General features: G+C 34.4%; 2 protein-coding genes across 2 annotated transcripts; one reads left to right on the top strand and one right to left on the bottom strand.

The window, feature by feature from the left end:
* Nucleotides 1–2321: 2321 nt before the first annotated feature.
* Nucleotides 2322–2905, top strand: LOC130808388 (uncharacterized). The gene is made up of 2 exons (XM_057673864.1): nt 2322–2388; nt 2475–2905. The coding sequence occupies exons 1-2, from the start codon at nt 2322–2324 to the stop codon at nt 2903–2905; spliced, it is 498 nt and encodes a 165-aa protein (XP_057529847.1).
* A 9804-nt stretch (nt 2906–12709) lies between these two features.
* On the bottom strand, nt 12710–13203 carry LOC130808387 (uncharacterized mitochondrial protein AtMg00860-like). Its single transcript, XM_057673863.1, has 2 exons — nt 12915–13203; nt 12710–12819 (listed from the first exon to the last, which is right to left on the bottom strand). The coding sequence occupies exons 1-2, from the start codon at nt 13201–13203 to the stop codon at nt 12710–12712; spliced, it is 399 nt and encodes a 132-aa protein (XP_057529846.1).
* Nucleotides 13204–22473: the final 9270 nt, after the last annotated feature.

Here is a 22473-nt window from a genome sequence, read left to right as displayed (position 1 = left end):
CCAATCTTGGTGGAGGTAGATGTATCTAAGCCCTTACCTATGGTTCTAATGGTGGAGGATGAGGATGGGAAGGTATATGAGCAGGACTTCTTTATTGAGTGGATATCGTTCTTTTGTCAAAAATGTCAAAGTTCTGGTACATGTTTATGGTGCTAGTGATTCCTCTCAGCTAGGGAGGAGGGGTTTGCATAAATCTAAGCAAGTGCAGCACGCTCCTATTGTTCCTGTTCTTCATGTGCAGAATGATAGGAGTGCTACTCCTACTGCCTCATCTGGTCAGGGGGAGCCTGATATAGTTCTTGAAGAGGGGGAATGGTTTCATGTTACAAGGAGGAAACAAAAGCAGACCATTAAGCCTTCAGGTCACCAGGTTGCTGTAGGTACCAAAGTGGTTACTGTTTTGGAAAGTGACTCTAATGTAGATTCTCTTGATGGTGCTGGGATAACTCCAAATCCCATTGGTGGTGAATGAATTGTGCTACATGGAATGTGAGAAGGGTTAGTGCTTCACCTAGAGCCAAGGTTGTTTGCAGATGGTTGAAAGAGCATGATGTTGGTTTGGTGGGTCTCTTGGAGACTCGTGTAAAGACTAGCCATATTAATAAACTTGCTGGTAACATTGATAGATCTTGGAATTGGACTCACAATGGCCAATTACTTAACAAAGTGCGTATTCTTGTTGGTTGGATACCAGATTTGGTGAAGGTGCAGGTTGCTATTGTCCATTTGTAGTTGATCTATAGTAGGGTTACAATAAGGAGTACTAATGTTTGTTTATGGTTCACTATTGTTTATGGCCTGAATCAGCTGGCGGATAGGAAGAGTTTATGGCATGCTTTGGTGGATATTAGTGCTGGTATGACGGATCCGTGGTGTATTATGGGGGATTTTAATGCAGTGTTTGATGTTACTCATAGATCGAATGGTAGATTGGTATCTGAGTATGAGATGAGAGATTTTGCTCAGTGTATTGAGGATGCAAGTCTCATTAGTCCCCCCTCTGTGGTTCATTGTTTCTCATGGCACAATAAAGGTCAGGGACATGATAGGATTGCTTCGTGTATTGATCATTCTTTTGTTAATGATTTGTGGACGGAGGGGGATTTTTCTTCTCAGATTCAGTATTTGAATCAATCCTTGTCTAATCATTCTCCCCTCCTATGTACCTTTTCTATACGAGAAAGAGGTAGGGGTAGGCCTTTTCAGTTCCTCAATTATCTTGTGGATCATAAGGAGTTTGAGAGTATTGTTGAAGCAACTTGGATTTCTAAGTACTCTAGGAACCCAATGGCTAGAGTGTGTCACAAGCTAAAATGTGTCAAACAGGCGTTCAAACACCTTCATGTCCATCATTTCAGGAGTATTCATGATAATGTTTCTAAGTGGCAGCAGGTGCTAGATGGGGCACAAACTGATCTGCAGGGTAACCCTTTTGATAGGGGTCTCCATTATAAGGAAAGAATTGCTTCTGAGCAGCTTAGGAAGTGACAAAGTATGGAGATTTCTGCTCTTCGGCAAAAGGCTAATATTCATTGGCTGAAAGAGGGTGATTTGAATATTCTTTCTTTTCATAGTGTTGTGAAGGATAGGACTAGCAGGTACAGGATTGATTTTCTGAAAGATGATAGAGGTGTTGTTGTGGAAGAGGAGAGGCAGATTAAGAAACTTGTTACTGATTTTTATTCTAAGCTGTTGGGCTGTAGTGTTGATTCCCTTACAGGCATAAACATCCAGGCTATGAGGAATGGTCATCAAATTTCTCACCCTTAGACTCTTGATTTAATTCAGACTGTTTCTATGGAAGATGTGGAGCATGCTCTTAGAGGTATCGATGATAGTAAGAGTACAAGGCTTGATGGGTTTAATTCTTTCTTTTTTGAGAAAGTTTGGCATATTGTCAAGTATGATATTTTTGATGTTGTCTCTGATTTCTTTGGGAATGATGTTTTCTTCTCTCCTATTAACACTACTACTATTACTTTGATCCGTAAGGTTTCTAATGCTTCTTTTGTGAAGGATTTCAAAGATATTTCTTGTTGCTCTGTAGTATATAAGATTATTGCAAAAATTCTCAATCTTAGGCTTCAAAGAGTTGTCTGTGATATTGTAGGTAAGGCTCAATCTGGTTTTATCCCTAGGCGCCTTATTAGTGATAATGTTCTATTGGCTACTGATCTCATAAAAGGCTATTATTGGGCTCATGTTAGTCCTAGGTGTATGTGAAGGTGGATATGACTAAGGCCTATGATTCTGTTGAATGGCCTTTCTTGAAGAGAGTCTTGCAGAAGCTTGGTTTTCTTCAGAAGTTTATTGCCTAGATTATGACTTGTGTTTCTTCGGTTTCATATTATATCCTTATTAATGGGGCTTCTTCTAAGCCTTTCAAAGGTAGGAAGGGTCTCAGACAAGGAGACCCAATGTCGCCTTTCTTGTTTGCTATTGCGACGGGGTATTTTTCTCGAGTTCTTCATCAGATGAAGGGTCATATGACATCATGTTTCATCCTAAATGTAAGAAATCTAGAGTCATGGAGTTATTGTTTGCTGATGATTTGTTGGTGTTCACTAAGCCTGATGCTAAGTCTTTGAAGGCTCTCAGGCTTGTTCTTGGTGGCTTTGCTGGTGATTTTGCCCTTCACATTAATAATAGCAAGAGTGCCATTTATCTTGCTGGTGTTAAAGGTGGAGGACGAGCTGGGTATCTTGAAGGCTATTGGTGTCCTGATGGTGAGCTACCTTTCAAATATCTGGGCTTTCCTCTTGCTTCTAAAAGGCTTGTTCATGATTGTAAGCCTATTATGGATAAGATTACAGATAGGAAACTTCATTGCACTAGTAAGAAGTTTTCTATGGCTGGTAGATCGCAACTTGTTAATAGTGTCATTCAGGGTATGCAGTCTTACTAGGCTCAAGTTGTTCTTTTGCCTAAGCGGATCATTGATATGGTTGAGCAAGTTTGTAATAAGTTCATTTGGCGTATTGATCTTAAATGGTCTAAAACCTAGAATGGCTTGGAAATAGGTTTGTATGCCTAGAGCTTATGGTGGTTTTAACAGCTTTAATCTTCATTTATGGAATGAAGTCCTTTTATTGAAGAGTTTGTGGGCCTTAGCGTACAAAAAAGACCGATTATGGATCAAGTGGATTCCTGATTACTATCTCAAGGAAGTGGATATCATGCACTTTAGGGTTCCTAGTTCAGCTTCCTGAATGTTTAGTCCTATTATTGCTAGTAGGGATCAGTTGTCTAGTTGGAATGATCTAGATAAGTATGAAGAATGGGCAGTTCAATATCAAGAGAGCTTATATGGATAGGCTGGCTACTAGTTTTAAGCCTTCTTAGAGGTCTTTATGGTGCAATAATAAGGCCTCTCCTAGAAGTCTTATTTGTTTGTGGCGAATTCTTCAGAATAAACTCCCCACGAAAGAGAGACTTATCCAATGGGTCTTTCTTGCGATCCTAATTGTGTTCTTTGCCAGTGTAAGGATGAAGATGGGGAGCACTTGTTCAATCAGTGTCCTTATATTCAGGAGATTCATTCCCATGTCTAGTGCATTTTTTAGTTTGATTAGCCTAGCTCCTTTGATAGTGGCGTGCAGCTTGTGCGGAAAAAATGGAAGCAAAAGCAATCTAGAGCCTCAGTCACTATTATGCTTTGGACTTAAACCATGTATCAAACATGGCTCCAAAGGAATTTGCGGGTGTTCGGAGAAAAGGGCTCCCCTGCTGTCTATGTTGCTTCTTGGGTTATTTTTCATATAGCTTCTAGACTTGATGATAAGTGTAAGAATTGGCTCATTGTGTAGTTAGGGTGTAGTTTGGTTGTGCTTGTCTTGTTTGATGTTTGCTTTGTGTTGCTTCCCTTTTGTGTTTTAGAAAGCGTTTTCCTTTTATAGCCTAGGTTGTAAAAGGTTTCTTTTGGAGTTAATATATTCCTCTTTTAACTTCCAAAAAGAATAATAAGTAACACTATAAAAATGATACATATGTAAAAAAAAGTGTTACCTAATGTTATTTAAAATAACACTTGTAAAAGTGTTACCATAGGCATGTAGAAGTGTTACCTAAGAGAATAGGTAGCACCGCCAGATGTAGCACCAAAAAAATGTTACCTTGGGTCTATAGTAACACTTTAAGCACTTTAGGTTACACTTTTTGAGTGTTACCTAAAACCAATTATGTAGTAGTGATTGAAAAACTCAACAAGAAAATGCAGGTTATGTGCGCAAAAATCTTAGGAAATGAAAAAACAAAGAAAGTAGAATAGTGCAATAAAGTTGAATGAGAAGAACAGATATAAAGGAGAAAGATATAAAGGAGAAAGATATTAACGCGCAATAGTTAGTTTTCTTTTCTTATTTTTATACCATTTTTATATTTATTTATAAGTTAATATGTCAGATAATAGAATTTGAAGATTGAATTTTTGAGATTCAAGAGAGGTAGCGGATTTCTAAAGAAAAGAAGTAGAGATAAAAGTTTGATTACTTTGGAATCAAAAAGAATATGTGCGGAAGAATTTCGTACAAGAAAATGATCCAAAATAACTTCACCTTCAAACTCTTTTTCTCGTCAACTGTTACTCAAATTCTCGAATCCTATGCTCTTGAGTGGAGGAAATATTATCGTCTCTCGTCATCTCAAATGAAATTTAAACATGTGATGGAAATCATATTAACATAATTATAATAGGTATTTTATACATAGTCACACAAGCACAAAGGAAAAAAAATTTGGAAAGAGTTATTTGAAAAATCATTTGATATTTTATTTTTATTTTATTTTTGAAAAATGTCGCCTATCGAGAACATCCTTTTATATGGAACCAAAGTTTCGGGGTTTGAGTAAATTTAGCTATGATACCAAGTGTAGCAGGAGCGCCATTCTCAATAAATAATTAACATTTAATAATATATCTAATACAGAAATATTGTGGGAGTGTCAAAATGTCAAATTGTTAAAAACTTTAAATCATATATACAAACTGAAAATGTTTAAAATAATATTAAAATATTATATCTGATAAGAACTACAGTTTGCTCAAAATAAGAAAAAGATACATCATCAACAAGTCATCCATAACGGTATAACAAGAAGCTAAGTTCTCAATAAATAGTAAATGATGTGGCCTAGATCGAAACCTAAAGTAAAACCTTTCTGCATAATACTGCTATACATAATACGGATGACAACCGTTTGAATTGAAGTCAGGGCCTAATGTCAAGTACAAACTCCTCAACAATATAATACTATGATAATCATAATATATTTACAAGATACGCAAAAGTACATTTTGAGGCTTGATTTTAAGTTTCTCGATTCTCGTTTCTCATTCTCGGTTCTGGAATACTTTCAAGAATTTTCACATTCATCACATGAATGAAATAAATATCTTTTCTGCAGTCAGCTACACCCGGTAACCATAAGGTTCATTTAATAGATCTACTTTGACTCAAAATCACATTTACACAATACACATAATAATGACTTTTTTTTATATATGTAAGGGTCTTGCTAGAGGAGGATCATATTCCAAACTTTAATTGTGAAGAGATTCGTCACTCCTCTAATTGTATGCTCGAGCTTATAAAGGATGGGACTCTCTCAGACCCCATGTCTAACTCCACATTTCAACGTGCCATGAAACACGAACACTGGATTGCACGCCGGTACATGGTTTGATATTTCCTTACTATCAAAGTCATTCATCTATGTACACATAAGTTCAAATAAGACTCCATATTATTTATTTCTCATTGTTACAAGTTCAAATAACACTCTCTTTAGGACTAATTCAATAATTTATAAATTCACAATAAATTAAATTTTCTTCCAAATGATGACATGGTTCTAGGGGCTATATAAGTTCCTTACAAGGCCATATAAACTTATCAAACTTAAGAATAACTTTTCGTAATATTTAATAATGAATTTCCATTGATTAAACGTGTAATTTAATTAAAAATTCATAATGATGAATAAAAATATTATAAAAAATTAGAGGTTCAACAGCTTCATGTAGTTTTAGACCAGAAAGTTCAAGAAAAATAAGCGTATGCATTCTAACTAAATTGTTTGGCCAATGTACCGATAAACCGATTATCAATCTTAATTAAATATTTAATTCCAAAAAAAATCATCCAAAAATTACCAAGGTATTATAGTAACTATATTAAGTGAATATCAAGTGAATTTAGCCAATAAAATTCGTGGTAATTTGGTATTTAATATAGTCATTTTAGCATTAAATAAATATAAAATTATTAATGTCCTCAAATGTCCACGAAAATTTGCCCAAGGATCCTTGTATGATCCTAATACATATAGGAGTATCTCATAAAAATTTCAAGTCCAGAATACTCCATTTAGTATATTTTTCATATTTTATCGATTTTGTATTTATCATTTTATTATTAAACTATTAAAATTTACAAAGGTCCATAGATGATCATATAAACTTATCCAATGATTAAATTTCAAACCTATTGTCCATATAAGAGTCTCATAAACTTATCCAATAATAAAACTTATCATTTTATTATTAAACTATTAGCATGAATTAGCTTCATTTAGTAATTATTTCATATTTTAACATGTTACATTTTATCAGTAAATAGCCAAACACTAAGTAAAAAAAAAACGTAAAAAAATACTAAAAGTTTATATTCAGGGCTAAACTTGAAGGAAACATAATCTTATGGTTTTATCAACTATATCCACTAAGAATATATTTAACCTCTTTTAATATTTTAGAACATATTTTATTTCCTAAAATTTCATTAATGACCATTTTATGAATTTAATGAAATAGTTTTGAGGGGATGAACATAAATGATTTCCTACCTTTTAACTACTGTGGAGCTCATATAAAATACACTCCTAAAGCTCCTAAGCTCACTCAAAATTGTTCCTCAACAATAACTTCATAAAAACATCACAAAGTACTATTTTTTACGTAATAGAAATTCATAAATTAACTTGCATGAAATCTAAAGCAAAAGTACACATTATAAAACAAAGAACAATTTGCGAATTACATCATTATTTTTTTTGCGAATTGCAACCACTAAAGTATCAAAGTTTACAACTACAAGCCAAAAACAAAAAACTCCGACCACTAAACCTAAAATCCCGACCACTAAATGGTCGGAATTCTGTGATTTGGCTTGAACCTGCAAACCTTGATACGTTGGTGGCTGTAATTCACAAAAAATAAACATTGAGGCTGTAATTCGCAAAAGTGCTAAACTGTAAAGTTGTAATTCGCAAATTGTATCCATCAGTAATACCTGTTAATGAAAATTTTCCAGATTTATATATTTTTCTTTTATGACTTTAATTTAATAACGTTTTTGAGTAATAATCACAAGTCTTGAAAATTTATAATTAAAACATCTGAATAACATTTTTAACATTAATATACATGAAATATCTAAATTTTCAATTTATAACAAGCATATATTTAAAGTTATTGTTGGGGATAAAATATCTCGTCTATGTGAAATGTCAAAAATACTACTAGTCAAAGTCAATACATAATTCAAAGCCTAAATCCAAGTCATATATATTTTATTCTTCCATACATCATAATTCTTCTTAAGGCCCATCCTACCAAGCCTTATACAACAATTATAAATTACTACTTTCAATCACTACCCATCTTTCTTAAAATAGCTATTCACTACTCCTACTTCCACAAGCATGACCACCATGAACAACAATAAACCATGTAACTACCTCCACAATCCTACAATTAATTGCTATAAATACTTCTTCCATCTACATGGAAAGGATACGCAATTTTACTCTCTTACAGACATTTTGCTAACATACTACTTCATACTACTACATACATTTTAACTTTTTCGGTATGATTTAAGCATCGAAGAGGCTTTCGGGGATATAAGCCCCCGGCTTAGTCTTTTTTTATGGTTGCAGGTATACCATCTACCGTTGTCAGATCATCTCACTTCCCTTAATTTGAAGGTACTTCCCGATTAAAGTCCCCTTAGCAAATTCGACTGGTTCTTAGCAAACACAGTTATAATTAACACTTTATTTTATTTTTAACACAAAAATATATTATTTTTACTTTACTCTTAGTAATAGAAATAATAAAATTATATTTTAGTGCTTATAAAAAATTCAAAGAAAATAATATTTTAATGTTCAATGCTTGAAAGAAATTACAACATCCCAAAAAGGTTTAAGAATTAATGTTGTAAAGTTGATTGGAGTTTAATGTTTTTGTGCCGCTGATTTGGATCGTACTGAGGTGATTTTTTTTACTTAACTTTGATAATCTAGTTGCATTTCGATGTACTTTTTGATGTACTTTTTAGGTTTAAAAGTGTTGAAAGCAGTAACTATTCGAAGTACTAATGTATTTTAGGGAGTTGTTTTAAGCCTTATCCTACTTCCTAGATGCGGTGTTTTTGGTATGAATAAGAAAAATTTTGAAATTAAATTTATGAAAATTAATATTTTGGTGCAATATGGTTGGTTTAGTGCAAAATTGTCAATTTGATGCTATATAGTGGATCTGTTAAATCAGTTTTATTTTGATTCGTGTTTTATATTCTGTTGAATTTAATTTTGATAATAAAATTATATTTGGAGTTTGATTGAAAAATTAAAGTTAAATTTGATTTGATTATAATTTAGATGGTATTCAAATCAAACTCCGAACTTTCACTCCTTAAACAAACAAAGTTTTTAGCGGGACTTATAACTCCAGCTTGTATTGGAGATTGGAAAAATTGATGTGGCCCTGGTCAATATACAGCAGATGTGTGTTGATAAAAAATTAGGAGCCTATACTTTAATAATAGAAGTTTATTTAAAATTATAATTATAATTATAATCAATATTTAAATACAAAAACTGCAATAGAATGTCAAATGGCCATGAAATAAGAAATTATATTAATGTATAATGACTAATATATTAATAATTTAACTTAAAAAGTACTAATTGCTTTATAGCAAGTTGTACGTTTTAGAAAAGTATTAAGTAAATTACTTGTTTGAGTTGGTTGTACATTGCAAATGATTTATCTTTCTTATAATTGGAACACACTTGATTCAACATTCAACATACATTGATATATATGGAGCTTATTTAAAAGCTAGTTTTGAAGAAAAAGAAAAAGGAGATTTCATATTCATCTTCCAACAATGTCCTGAGTGTGCCAAACCAATAACATGATTTAATACATATCTTCTTATCACTTTTTATATATCACTTCCATTACTAATTATCACAACAATAATCAATCGACTAAGTTTCAAAACAACTTTTTACGTTATTTAATCAATCATCACACCACTCAAAATATAGCATAAAATATAGCATAGAACACACATCATTAGTAGTTTCATCTTTAAATCCAAACCTAGTCACTTCATGTTCAAAGATAACACTTTCAACTATTATCCATAGCAAGAATCAATAAAACCAATACACCACCAAGATATAACATGAAAGCCCACACCATTACTAATTTCAACTCTAAATCAACCCAATTAATTGTTTAATATTCAAAGATAACACCTTTAATCATTACTCATAGTAAGATTCAATAAAATTAATACATCATCAATCCAAAACTCATAACTTAAATAAAATTTCAATTAAACTAGCAAAATTAATTAGAGAAAGAAGTGATGGGTTACAATGGGGGAACTAGAAAAAGAGGTGAAACTATAGTTAATTGTTGTAGTGATGGTCTCGTAGATAGAGCTCGGTGACGATAGAAGGCCAAAACAGTCGCTGTTGCTGGTCAGGAGAAGCAAATGCAGCAGTTGCCCTTGGAGGGAGGCGTTGGGCCGGTGCTACTGGTGGCTAGTGTGGGGAAGGGAAAACGCAGTCGGACTGGTGGAGGGAGTCACTGCTGCTGTTGCTGCGCCTGTGTGCTGCCGACCGGTTGTTTGTGAGGGTGAGGGAACTTGAGGAAGAGAAGGAGAAGAGGGATGGGAGTGACGGCTAGTGAGATAATGAGTGTTACTACTTAAAACCCTAGCACCTCATATTATTTTTTTTATTCACTTATTTATTTATTTATCTTGATTTTTCTTCTTACGATGGATCTTCGTGGGCTCACAAATTTAATAAATAATAATTTCTTTTCGAACCTCTTTATTTTAGTAATAGCAATATATATATATATATATATATATATATATATATATATATATATATATATATGTATATATATATATGTATATATATATATATATGTATATATATATATATATATGTATATATATCTATATATATGTATATATATATATATATATATATATATATATATATATATGTATGTATATATATATATATATATATATATATGTATATATATATATATATGTATATATATGTATATATATATATATATATATGTATATGTATATACATATATATATATATATATGTATATATATATATATATATATATATATATATATATATATATATATATATATATATATATATATATATATATATATATACATTTTCTAATATAATTGTGTTAATATTTAAATTCGTGTATGAAAGAAATTTATTAAAACTAATTTAAAAATAGTTTAGTATAATTATAAAATCACCAAAAGTTATTAAAATATATTAAATAATGACATCATAAAATCTCGGGGTATTAAAGACTACACCCTTTAAAAGAAGTTTCGTCCTCGAAACTGGAGTAACCAAGGTATAATCATGAGAATTTGTATTTCTCATAACTCAAGAAGGTGTTATAACCATTTTAAGCTCAAAAATTGACTAATTGATCGTGACTTTATTAACACTACTAAAAAAAGGATACTCAATCTATAAAAATAGTCATTCATTTTTAATTTCGAGTATTAACTCAACACCCAGTCAGAAACATGTTAATGTCACACAATTGACTCAACACAATCAATCAAAAGCATGTAAATATCATACAATTGACTAAACACGATCAATCTAAAGCATGTAAATATGTAATAGGCTGATATCGTAGAGGAGAAAATGCGTGAAAACACGCGAAATTCTATTGCATTCTACCCCCCTTAAAACTTTGTTACGACCCCATAACTCACTAACCTCGGGGAAAAGGTGTGGGTGTTTCTCAAACATGGAATCCTCTGTTTCTCACGTTGCCTCCTGTGTACGCTGGTTAGACCATAGAATTTTCACAATCTTTATATCTATTCTCCTCGTACTACGCACCTTAGAATCTAAGATCTCGATAGGCTTCTCTTCATAAGATAAATTCTCATCAAGGTCTAAGGGCTCGGGATCTAGCACATACGATTTATCGAAAACATATCGCTTCATCTGTGAAATATGAAACACATCATGGACCTTACCCAACTCATTGGGTAACGTTAGTCTGTAAGCGAGCTTTCCTACCTTCTCTGTGATCTAATAAGGTCCTATAAAATTTGGACTCAACTTGCCCTTCTTACCAAACCTCATGACTCCCTTCATCGGTGAAACTCTCAATAACACAAAATTCCCTACAGTGAACTCATCATGTCTCCTGTTAAGATCTGCGTAGGACTTTTGTCGATCCTAGGTCGCCTTAAGCTTTTCATGAATCATTTTCACTTGATCAGTCATCGCTTCTAACATAGAGAACCAAGAGTGACCGATTCGCTGAAATCATTCCAACATACCGGACTACGACATCGATGGCCATACAAAGCCTCGAAAGGTTCCATTTGAATGCTTGCCTGGTAACTATTGTGGTATAATAATTTTACCATGTCTAGGCACTCATCCCATGATCCTTGCCTATCCAAAGCTACACCTCACAACATATCTTTAAGTGTCCTATTCGTGCGTTTAGTTTGTCTATCAGTAGCCTGGTGAAAAGATGTGCTCCTAAGAAATTCTGTACCCTAAGCTCTCTGAAATGCTTCCCAAAATTTTGACACGTATCTAGTATCACGATCCGACACTATAGATCTAAGGACACCATGATATCGCACAACATTCTTAAGGTAAGCTCGAGCCTACTAGTCCATATCCCACTGATTATTCATCGGAATGAAACTAGTACTCTTGGTGAGTCTATCTACGATCACCCATAATGTATCATTTCCCGACCTAGTCTTCGATAAACCCAAAACAAAGTCCATGGATATGGCCTCTTATGCTCACTCTTCACTTTCTGACAGGTCAAACACTTGGAAACAAACTCAGCAATATCTCTTTTCATCCCAGACCACCAAAATGTCTGCTTAAAGTCTTGATACATTTTATCTTCTCCCGGATGAACAAAGTACTTTGAACTATGAGCCTTTGTCAAGATCTTATCCTTAAGCTTTGTGAAAGTAGAAGGTACACACTATCGACCCTTGTATCGAATACTACCATCCTCTAATATCGTCAATCCTTTAGCTTTCCCTTCTTTAACCTGCTCTCTCGTTTTCTCCAATAAGAAGTCACTTACTTGATTTGTTAAAATGTCCTCGAAAATTGAAGGTCGGATGAATAAGGCTGCTAACCGGGACTCTATCTCCCCATGCTGTACAATCTCGAGACTTAGTCTTTCCATGTCTCTCTGCAACTCTCTAGGAACAGTCAAGGAACCTACGAAATGATTGGCTTTCCTACTCAAAGTATCGGCTACCACATTGGCCTTACCCTCATGGTAATTAAACTCTATGTCATAGTCATTAATCAACTCTAGCCACCTTCGTTGCCTCATGTTCAAATTTTATTGTGTATACAAGTATCGCAAGCTTTGATGATCAATATAAATTTTGCACTTCATTCCATACAAGTAATGTCTCCAAATCTTCAGAGCAAAGACAATGTCTGCTAGTTCTAGGTCATGAGTCAGATAATTGGCTTCATGCGGTTTAAGTTTCCTTGATGCATAAGCAATAACCTTTCGATCTTGCATCAACACACACCCTAACCTATTTTCGAGGCGTCACTATACACAAGATATTCAGACGTGCTATCTGGAAGGGTTGAAATCGGTGCAGTAGTCAACCTCTCCTTCAATGTTTGGAAGGCTCCCTCACACTCCTTTGTCCACTCAAATTTCTTGTCTTTCTTCATCAGATTGGTCATTGGACGGGTAATCTTCAAGAAATCTTTCACAAATCTTCTATAATAACCAGCCAACCCTAGAAAACTTCGAATCTCAGTCACATTTTTCGGTTTAGGCCAATTTCTCACCGCCTCAATCTTAGCTGGATCCATGGTAACTCCCTTCTTGGATACAAAATACCCCAGGAATGATACTTTTTCAAGCCAAAACTCACACTTACAAAATTTGGCATACAATTGATCTCCCGAAGTATCTGCAATACTTGCCTTAAATGTTGCTAGTGCTCTCTCCCTCATCCTTTGAATACACCGAGATATCATCAATGAAGACTACAATGAACTTATCAAGACATGTACTAAATACCCGATTCAACAAACACATGAAAGTTGCTGGTGCATTTGTCAATCCAAATGGCATCACTATAAACTCAAAATTACTATAGTGAGTCCTAAAGGCTATCTTCGACACATGTCTCTCCGCAATTCTCAACTGATGATAGCCAGACCTCAAGTCAATCTTGGAAAACATTCTAGCTCCTTTAAGTTGGTCAAATAGGTTGTTAATTCTCGGTAGAGGGTATTTTTTCTTCACAGTGACCTTGTTCAACTCACGATAATCTATGCATAGTCTCATACTCCCCTCCTTCTTGCGAACAAACAACACAGGTGCCCCCCAGGGCCAAACACTCGGTCATATGTATCCTTGTTCCAATAATTCTTCTACTTGCTTTCTTAATTCTTTCATCTCTACTAGTGCCATCCTATAAGGCGCTTTGGATATAGGTCCCACCCCCGGTATTAAGTCTATAGTAAACTCAAAGTGTCGAGTGGGTGGCATTCCAGGCATTTCATCTGGAAAGACGTCTATAAATTAATTTACGAAGGGACATACTCAAGGGTCACGACCGTATCCTCTATCCTCCGAACATGACACAAGTAACATGGTAATCCCTGTTTCAGCAATCCTCTCATCCTCAAGGAAGGTACCACTTTAGCCCATAACCCCAAAGTGCCCTTGCTATACTTTACCCTCTTTCCCTTAGGCCCCACAAGCGTTACCGCTTGTTTGTCGCACTCAATCTCTGCCTTGAAATGGCCTAACCAATCCATTCCGAGAATGATGTCTAAGTCATCCATGTCAAGCTCATAAAATTCACTACGAAAAACGACTTCCCCTATGGTTAAAAGAACTCCTCTATAAAACCTAGTACACTGGAACAACTCTCCCGATGGAATCGCTACGACATTAGAGGTGGATTCAGGGTTCTTTAATCTTAACTTCTCGATCATTGATGTGAATACAAAAGAATCAGATGCTCCAGTATCAAATAATACTTTAACAGTTACAGAATTCACATGGAACGTACCTGTCACCACATCCCTTGCCAACTCTGCCTCATTGCTGTTGATAGCTGTCAACCTCCCAATATTCAGATGAGCTACAACCGTACTGGCTCCTCCATTGCCATTCCCGGTGTTGTTCCTATTAAATCCTCCAGACTTGAAGCTACTTTGAGGAATGCGGTTTCCATTCCGATTTCTCTGATGATTTTGATTCCTACCATTATGATCGTTCCCGTTTTTGTTATTTCCGAAATTCCCCAGCCTGGAGTTTTTTGGACCACTATATTGATGAGTTGGATGTCCATGCTTCTAAAAACACTCATACTCTTGGTGTCCCAGCTTGCCATAGTATTTGCATTCCACTAGATTTCCATTGCAGTTTTTTCCCAGGGTGATTGTTGGGAAACTTGGCGCAGAAGAAGACCCTCTCCTTGCTATGGCGATCCTTGATCACCTTTCGATCATTGGAACCTCCTAGCTGAGGCTTTCCATTCCTCTCATTCCCGTTGTGTTGGTCATTGAAGGTTCGATGTCTCTTGTTCTTATGGAAACTGTTTTGCTAAAATAAAACCCTCCTTCCTCTTTTCCCCACTAGGGGCTGCCCCACTACTCGTCTCGGGCCTTTTTCCCTTTTTTGTCTTAATTAGACTTCCGACTTGGGTAGTTCTTTGATACATCGCATCCAAAGTGGTGTATTTGTCGCTATTGATATGAACTTGTACCTTGTTCACCAATCCTAACTCGAATCTTTGCATCTTCTTTTCCTCGGTGGGAACATCATCAGGGAAATATTTAACATATTCCATGTATTTCTTATAGTATTCATCCAAGGACATCTCCCCATCTCAAGCCTAGAAAATTCATTGGACTTTTGCTTCCTGATATGCAGTGGGTAAAACTTTTCTCGAATCATCATCTTGAATTCTTTCCAACTCAGCGGATCACACACTATCTCTTGCGTTTGACCATCAATAATCTGCCTCTTCTTGAACGTAGAATGCAGCCTGGTCTACCCTCAAGTTCTCAGGGCACTGTACCATGTTAAAGATTTGACAAACTCTCGCAACCAACTTTCCAAAGCTTCTGGTTCTCATAGAGAAGGCTGTCTCTGCGGTCAGCTTGGACCTTGATCTCCTTTCCGCAGCCAGTTCGTTAACCAGCTCACGTAGTGCCTTGTTAGAAGAGTGTTGTCTCAAACGCTTGCTAGATAGAGGAGGCATTTTTAGTTAACATCATATCCAACATGAATATAGGTTTTTTTCTTGATCTATGCCAAAATGATGAGAAACTGTGGTGTCGAAGATCTTAACTGACGATCCAAATTTAACTACATGTGTGCTCTTACCTCCAAGATAATCGACATTATAAATTCTACGCTTATGAGCTTGGCTCAAAGAATTTCGTAAATGAATATTTGAAAGACGGAATTCACATATAGGAAATGAATATTTTCATATGTGATTCTTGAGCACCCAACACGTAATGCATTAACCTTCTCATGCCAATAAGGTTCAAACTGACACCATATTTAGGGATTATTATACAAATTTAGTAATTTGTACCAAAAGAATCACTAACACAAAGATTGTAACTAGCATCTATTAAGCAAGTCAATGTTCGTAAGAAAGTCATAAGTGTGAACAGCTTACATACACTTATGCGTCTAATATCAAGTTATTAAACGTATTCTACTTATGCACATGCAATGATAATCACAACGCAAAACATAAGTCGTATATCTATCCCAAATCTACCCCATCTCTCATGCGTAACGTTAACTTTAAACAATTCCTTAAAGACTTTGGAATACAAGCGTCAAAGAAGAAACCACTAGCTCTGGTAACCACCTGTAACACCCTTGAATTTCCAACCCCTTAAATGAAACCAAAAATCGTGAAGGATGGGAGGAAATTTGGTTGTTACATATAAAGAAAAGGGAAAAGAATTTAAATACACGTTAAAGATTAATTTTAAAAGATGAGTGAATGGAATTTTCGGCAGCATCTCTACTGAAATTAAGGATATAATGTAGATCCAAAATGGAGTAATTCAATTAAACTAATCGAAGGTATCAAAGCCCTCAAAAGATGTCATGACGGGATGAATCATCGTCAACTCATCAATTCACTAATTCCAACACGGATCGTGGTTCCCGTGTTAACGCATCGGTTTAACGGATACAAAGAACTATTCTCACGATCATACATTCAGAAACTATGCAGCGGACTATAACTTTATAAGGAATCACATGGTAAAAAAAATAATAATTATACAACCCAAAATTTAACAATTAATATAGGAGCTACAGCGTCAATGTAACACCCCTAAATTTCCGACCCCTTAACGAAACCAAATCGTAAAGGACGGGAGGAAATTCGGATGTTACATAAAAGAAAAAGAAAAGAATTTTAAACATTAAATATTAACTTTAAAAAGGTGAGTGGTGGAAATTTTGGCAGCATCTGCCTTAAAACTGTGCGCCTTTATAGAAAAACAAAAGTTATCTAAAAGCTAATAAAGTAAAGGCACCAACGGTCTATCAAAACTATGTCACGGCGGAATGATTAGTCACCAGCTTCTCAAATCAACATGCCAAGCATGGATCGTGGTTCCAGTGTCGACGTTTGCGTTTTAAAAAGACTTAACTCCTTAAAACCATAGAGTTATAAACTACGCAGCGGAGATACAAATATACGAGGGAGGACACAAGACCTCATAAAAAAACATGTACTACCAAAGTTTACAAAAGATAACAAGAGTTACAAAATCGAAAGATAGCCGTGTGACACAGGTTATGCTTCGCCTCATCACTCTCCCCAAATGCAATGCAATGCAATGCAAAAGAAGCTTTAGTACCTGCTACGCCTATCTATGATCCTCCTGCTGCTCGACATTAGATCAAAGGCCAATGTGTCATAGCAGGACAATCATAGAAAGTCATCAACACAACATAAGATGATTTCATAAAACGCAAGCACAGATAGTAACCATTTATCGACCACTTGTACTTCTTAATTTCATTACGTGCTTTCCAACCCGAACCATGTTCTTGGGTAGAATGCAGGACTTCACGCTCCTCTTTTCAAACATAACTCTTGCAAAACACGTATAGTATCAACTCGACCAAGGCATCAACATAATACCTAACACATGACCGTATAGAGCTTGTCTATCTCAATGTAAGGGTGATCATAGTCTGCAATACCCTTGAGGTAACTTAACATAGGCACACTTCTCACTAGCATAAACTATTCTATCAATAAGTAGATGTTCTATTAATGAGTAAATATTTTATCAAAAAGTAAACTTTCTATCAATGTGTAAGCTTTCTATCAAAGAATAGACCTTCTATCATTAAATAACTTTCGATCAATGAATAAACTTTCCATCTCTAAATAACTTTATATCAATGGATCTTTTCTCTACTTCCTGGCATAGTGACACGGCCAAGGGCGTTTTGCCACCCGGCGCCAATGGCAAAGTATGAGCTCATGCCCCCTCCAGCTGACCCTCTCGGGTCCTACCTTCGAGAAAAACTAACACACTAGGGGTACTAAACCAGTGAAGAGGCCACCATATTGGGGTTTGCAAGGCCCGCATGGTAACACCTCGGTCAAGGGGCGTTATCGGCCACCCAGCGCCGAATGACCCAAGCATGCTCATACTCCCCTTACGGTGGTCCCGTCGAACCTCACCTAGGGGACTACTAAATCAACCAGACATAATCCAGTTGAGTCACGCCAGCTAATCATAATCTAATACTTTATCAGATGGGAATAACTTCCACTTTCGACTAATAATGAGCGCCCTGGGATAGCAGCACGCCAAAACCCACTGAGCTACTCATGAAAATGTGAAATTCACCAATAAAGGAGTCATTCTAACTCAAACTAAGGCATAATCTAATTCTTAAATAAATAAGGGGGTGGTCCTCGCCTTCTACTAATACTCTCATGCTCTAAACTATTCTAAGCTCAGGGATTTCATAATCGATGGCCCTTCATATATAAAGTTTTCTAACTAGCACCTCATAGTTTTGATACACTACATATTATCACAATAAAAAATAATGTCTTAAGGGAAATTGCATATAAGGGTTAGTTACTGCGTGCACGTACCTGTAACGACTAAGGCTCTACTTTCCTCTTACAAAGTGGGCACCTATATAAGTTACGAGTAGAATTAATAAGTTCCCTTAACTACTTTGCCATACCAAACTAAATACCAAAGTAACCGCTATCACCCATCCAACATGAGTTTCCGGTTATTCTAGCACGCACACAACTCATTCAATACAAGTCAAAATCATTAACTTAACACAATATAAGTCTTTCCATCAATTTAAAGTAGAAGTATGTGTGAACCGTTTCTTTACATTAACTAATTTTGAGCATATCGGGTCGCGTTACACAAAAATAACTAATCACAACTAAATCTTACAATTTTAATATAACATTAATATAACGATAAGGCAAATCTTAGAGTTATCGTATCGGGATATCATTTGTTACATTCTCCAAAGCTATTAAGAAGTATAGTCTAAACAACACGACAATTAACTTTAGCAACCATCGACGATAAGTTGACATTATTCTCTTGGCTTACTAATATCATGTATCTATAACTTCAATAACAACCTAATAAGGGTATTTGTAATCCACAACAATCAGTAACTATTATTCTCAATTCAATCAATCAAAATCACTTTCATAGTCAACTAATATCATCACCGTTACTAATTATTCACAACGATAACCAATCGACCAAATCTTAAAATAACTTTTAAAGTTATTTAATCAATGATCACTAGTATATAGTATAAAACACACATCATCAGTAATTTCATCTCCAAATCCAAGCCCTAGTCATTTTATGTTCAAAGATAACATATTTAATTACTACCCATATTAAGATTCAAAGAAACTAATACAAAATCAACACACAACCCATAATTTCAAATCACACTTCAAACTCTAAGTCATAAACATGTTTAATTCATCAATCAAATTCTTAACCACAAAAGGATTCAATGAACTTAAAACAAAAATCAACATCACACACATAACCCTTATAAACTTTTAATTGAAACAAGAAGAATCAAATGGAAGAAGAGGAGATGGCTTACAAGGTTTAAAACTAGCAAAAATGGTGAAGAGGTGGATGAAGGTTGTGGTGGTGGTGCACAAGGGCAAAAACTGGCTGGAGAGAAGCCCAAAATCGGCTAGCAGCTGGCGGCTACTCGTAGGTTGGCTGCCGGCTGCTCAGCGAGGGAGGAGGGAGAAGAGGGTTGTACTGCGGTGGCCGCCTAGAGAGGAGAATAAAAGCAACGCGGCCCGCTGCTGGTGGTCGTCACAGTGGCGCAGCTGCTGGTGGGTTGGCTGCAGGCTACTGGTTCTTCAAGCTGAGCGAGGGAAGTGAGAGAAGAAGGAAGAGAGAAAGAAGGAGGAGAAAGATGACGGCTAGGTTTTGAGCAACGAGGGCTTTATGCGTTTATCCTGGTTATTCTTATCATTATTATTATTTTTGAGCAACGAGGGCTTTATGCATTTATCCTGGTTATTATTATTATTATTATTATTATTATTATTATTATTATTATTATTATTATTATTATTATTATTATTATTATTATTATTATTATTACGTTTATTTATTATTAGGTTTATTTATTTATTTATTTTTTTTATCTCGATTCATTTTCTTGCGAGACCCAACTAAGACACTCACCTTCGTGGGCTCACACATTTTAATAAAATAATCATTAAGATTCGAACCTCTTTATTTAAGAAATCATAACCATATTTTTAATATATATATATATATATATATATATATATATATATATATATATATATATATATATATATACATATATATATATATATACATATATATATATATATATATATATATATATACATATATATATATATATATACATATATATATATATATATATATATATATATATACATATATATATATATATATATATATATATATATATATATATATATATATATATATATATATATATATATATATATACATATATATATATATATATATATATATATATATATATATATATATATATATATATATATATATATATATATACATATATATATATATATATATATATATATATATATATATATATATATATATATATATATATACATATATATATATATATATATATATATATATATATATATATATATATATATATATACACATATATATATATATACACACACATATATATATATATATAAATTAACATTTAAATCCATGTACACAAGAAATTTATTAAAACTAATTCAGAAATAATTAAATATAATTGTAAAATCTTTAAAAACTATTAAAATATTAAATAATTACGCCATTAAAATCTCGGGGTGTTACAGTCAGCCTAATTGTATCGCAATTGCTATAATCGCACTCCACTCTTTCCCCAATGCCAAGCAAAAGAAGCTCCTATACCTGTTATGCAAGGCTATGATCCTTCTGCTGCTCAACATTATAACCATAGTCAAACGCGTCATAGCAGGAACATCATAGGAAGTCATGAACAAACAACAACCACATACACGTCAATAATCAATGAACATATAACAATTAGCGTCATCGAATAAAACGATAGATAATGATATAGCATAGTAATAAAGAATTTACTCATCTGTCTAAACACCTCTATTTACTCATGATTTCTCCTTTAGAATACTAATCCCTCAAAATATATTCAAAAGTAGTTGATCTTTTCTCTATTCATCGGATAGTGACACGGCCAAGGCCGTTATCGGCCACCCGACGCCCAAGGCGAAGTATGAGCTCATACCTCCTCCAGCTGACCCTCTCGGGTCCTACCTTCGGGAATAATAAAGCCCGCATGGTAACACCTCAGTCAAGGGGCGTTATTCGCCACCTGGTGCTCAATAACAAAAGTATGCTCATACCCCCCTTACGGGATCCTGCCGGATCTCACCTAGGGGACTACTAAATCAACCGAACATAATCCAGTTGAGTCACGCTAACTAATCATAATCAAGGCTTGATAACTAGGGAATCACTTCGATACCACACATAATCTTATTGCATTTTCTATTATTTAGAAATTTGTTCTCATAGTCTCCTAATGCTTTCATTCTACTTGCCTATATAATTATTATGACTATTCGATAGCATAGTTTACTTTCTGGCGCTCTATAATTCTAATACGATGCATACAATCATGAAACATTAATAATACCTTGAAACGATGAATATGATAATTAATTACTGCGTGTACGTACCTGCAAATGTCACTGCACGACCAAAAGTTACAAAAATCACCCAATTCTACTTTTTTCTTATGAACTGGAAACCTATACAAGTTAGGAATAGAACTAATAAGTTCCCTTAACTACTTTTTCATACCAGCTAAAAGCCAAAGTGACCACTATCATCCATTGACGACAAGTTTTCAGTTACTTATAGCACGCACACAACTCATTCAACACCAAACATAATCGTCAATTCAACAATAACACAAGTCTTTCCATCGAAAAAGAAGAAAAGGATTATGTCAACTGTTTTCTTACATCAACAAATTTTGAGTTGTAACGATTCGCATTATCTTAAAAATAAAATAACAATTCGCGCTATCGTAAAAATAAAACAACGATTCACATTTACGTCTCACAACGTTAAATATAACTCTAATATGACATGATGACAATACTTAAAGTGGTCGAATCGCGACATCTTTCGCTACATTATCCAGAGTTAGAGAGACTACAATCGAGCATCACCAAAAGCAACTTAATAACCTTCTACAATAAGTTGATATCCTTGTCATGACCTTACCAAGATTATGCATTATGACTTCAATAACACACAAAAAAGAATACTTGTAATTTACAACAATCAAATCACAACAATTAGCAACTATTATTCCCAATTTAACCACAAAATCACTTCATAGTCAGCTACAATCATCACCATTACTAATTATCAGAACAATAATCAATTGACTATGTTTCCAAACAACTTTTAACGTTATTTAATCAATTATCACACCACCCAAAATATAGC

This window comes from Amaranthus tricolor, chromosome 3 (genome assembly GCF_026212465.1).
Source record: "Amaranthus tricolor cultivar Red isolate AtriRed21 chromosome 3, ASM2621246v1, whole genome shotgun sequence".
Classification (NCBI taxonomy): Eukaryota; Viridiplantae; Streptophyta; class Magnoliopsida; order Caryophyllales; family Amaranthaceae; genus Amaranthus; species Amaranthus tricolor.
Note: the sequence above shows the minus strand (reverse complement) of the source record. Positions and strands in the feature narration are given on the sequence as shown.

Bases quoted from the DNA above. Each gene is read 5' to 3' on its own strand.
- LOC130808388 (XM_057673864.1), top strand. From the start codon at position 2,322: ATGACTTGTGTTTCTTCGGTTTCATATTATATCCTTATTAATGGGGCT. The intron at 2,389-2,474 runs GTAGGAAGGGTC...GTTCTTCATCAG, and splicing joins TTCTTCTAAGCCTTTCAAAG to ATGAAGGGTCATATGACATC.
- LOC130808387 (XM_057673863.1), bottom strand. From the start codon at position 13,203: ATGGATCCAGCTAAGATTGAGGCGGTGAGAAATTGGCCTAAACCGAAA. The intron at 12,820-12,914 runs GTTAGGGTGTGT...CTCATGACCTAG, and splicing joins TAGTGACGCCTCGAAAATAG to AACTAGCAGACATTGTCTTT.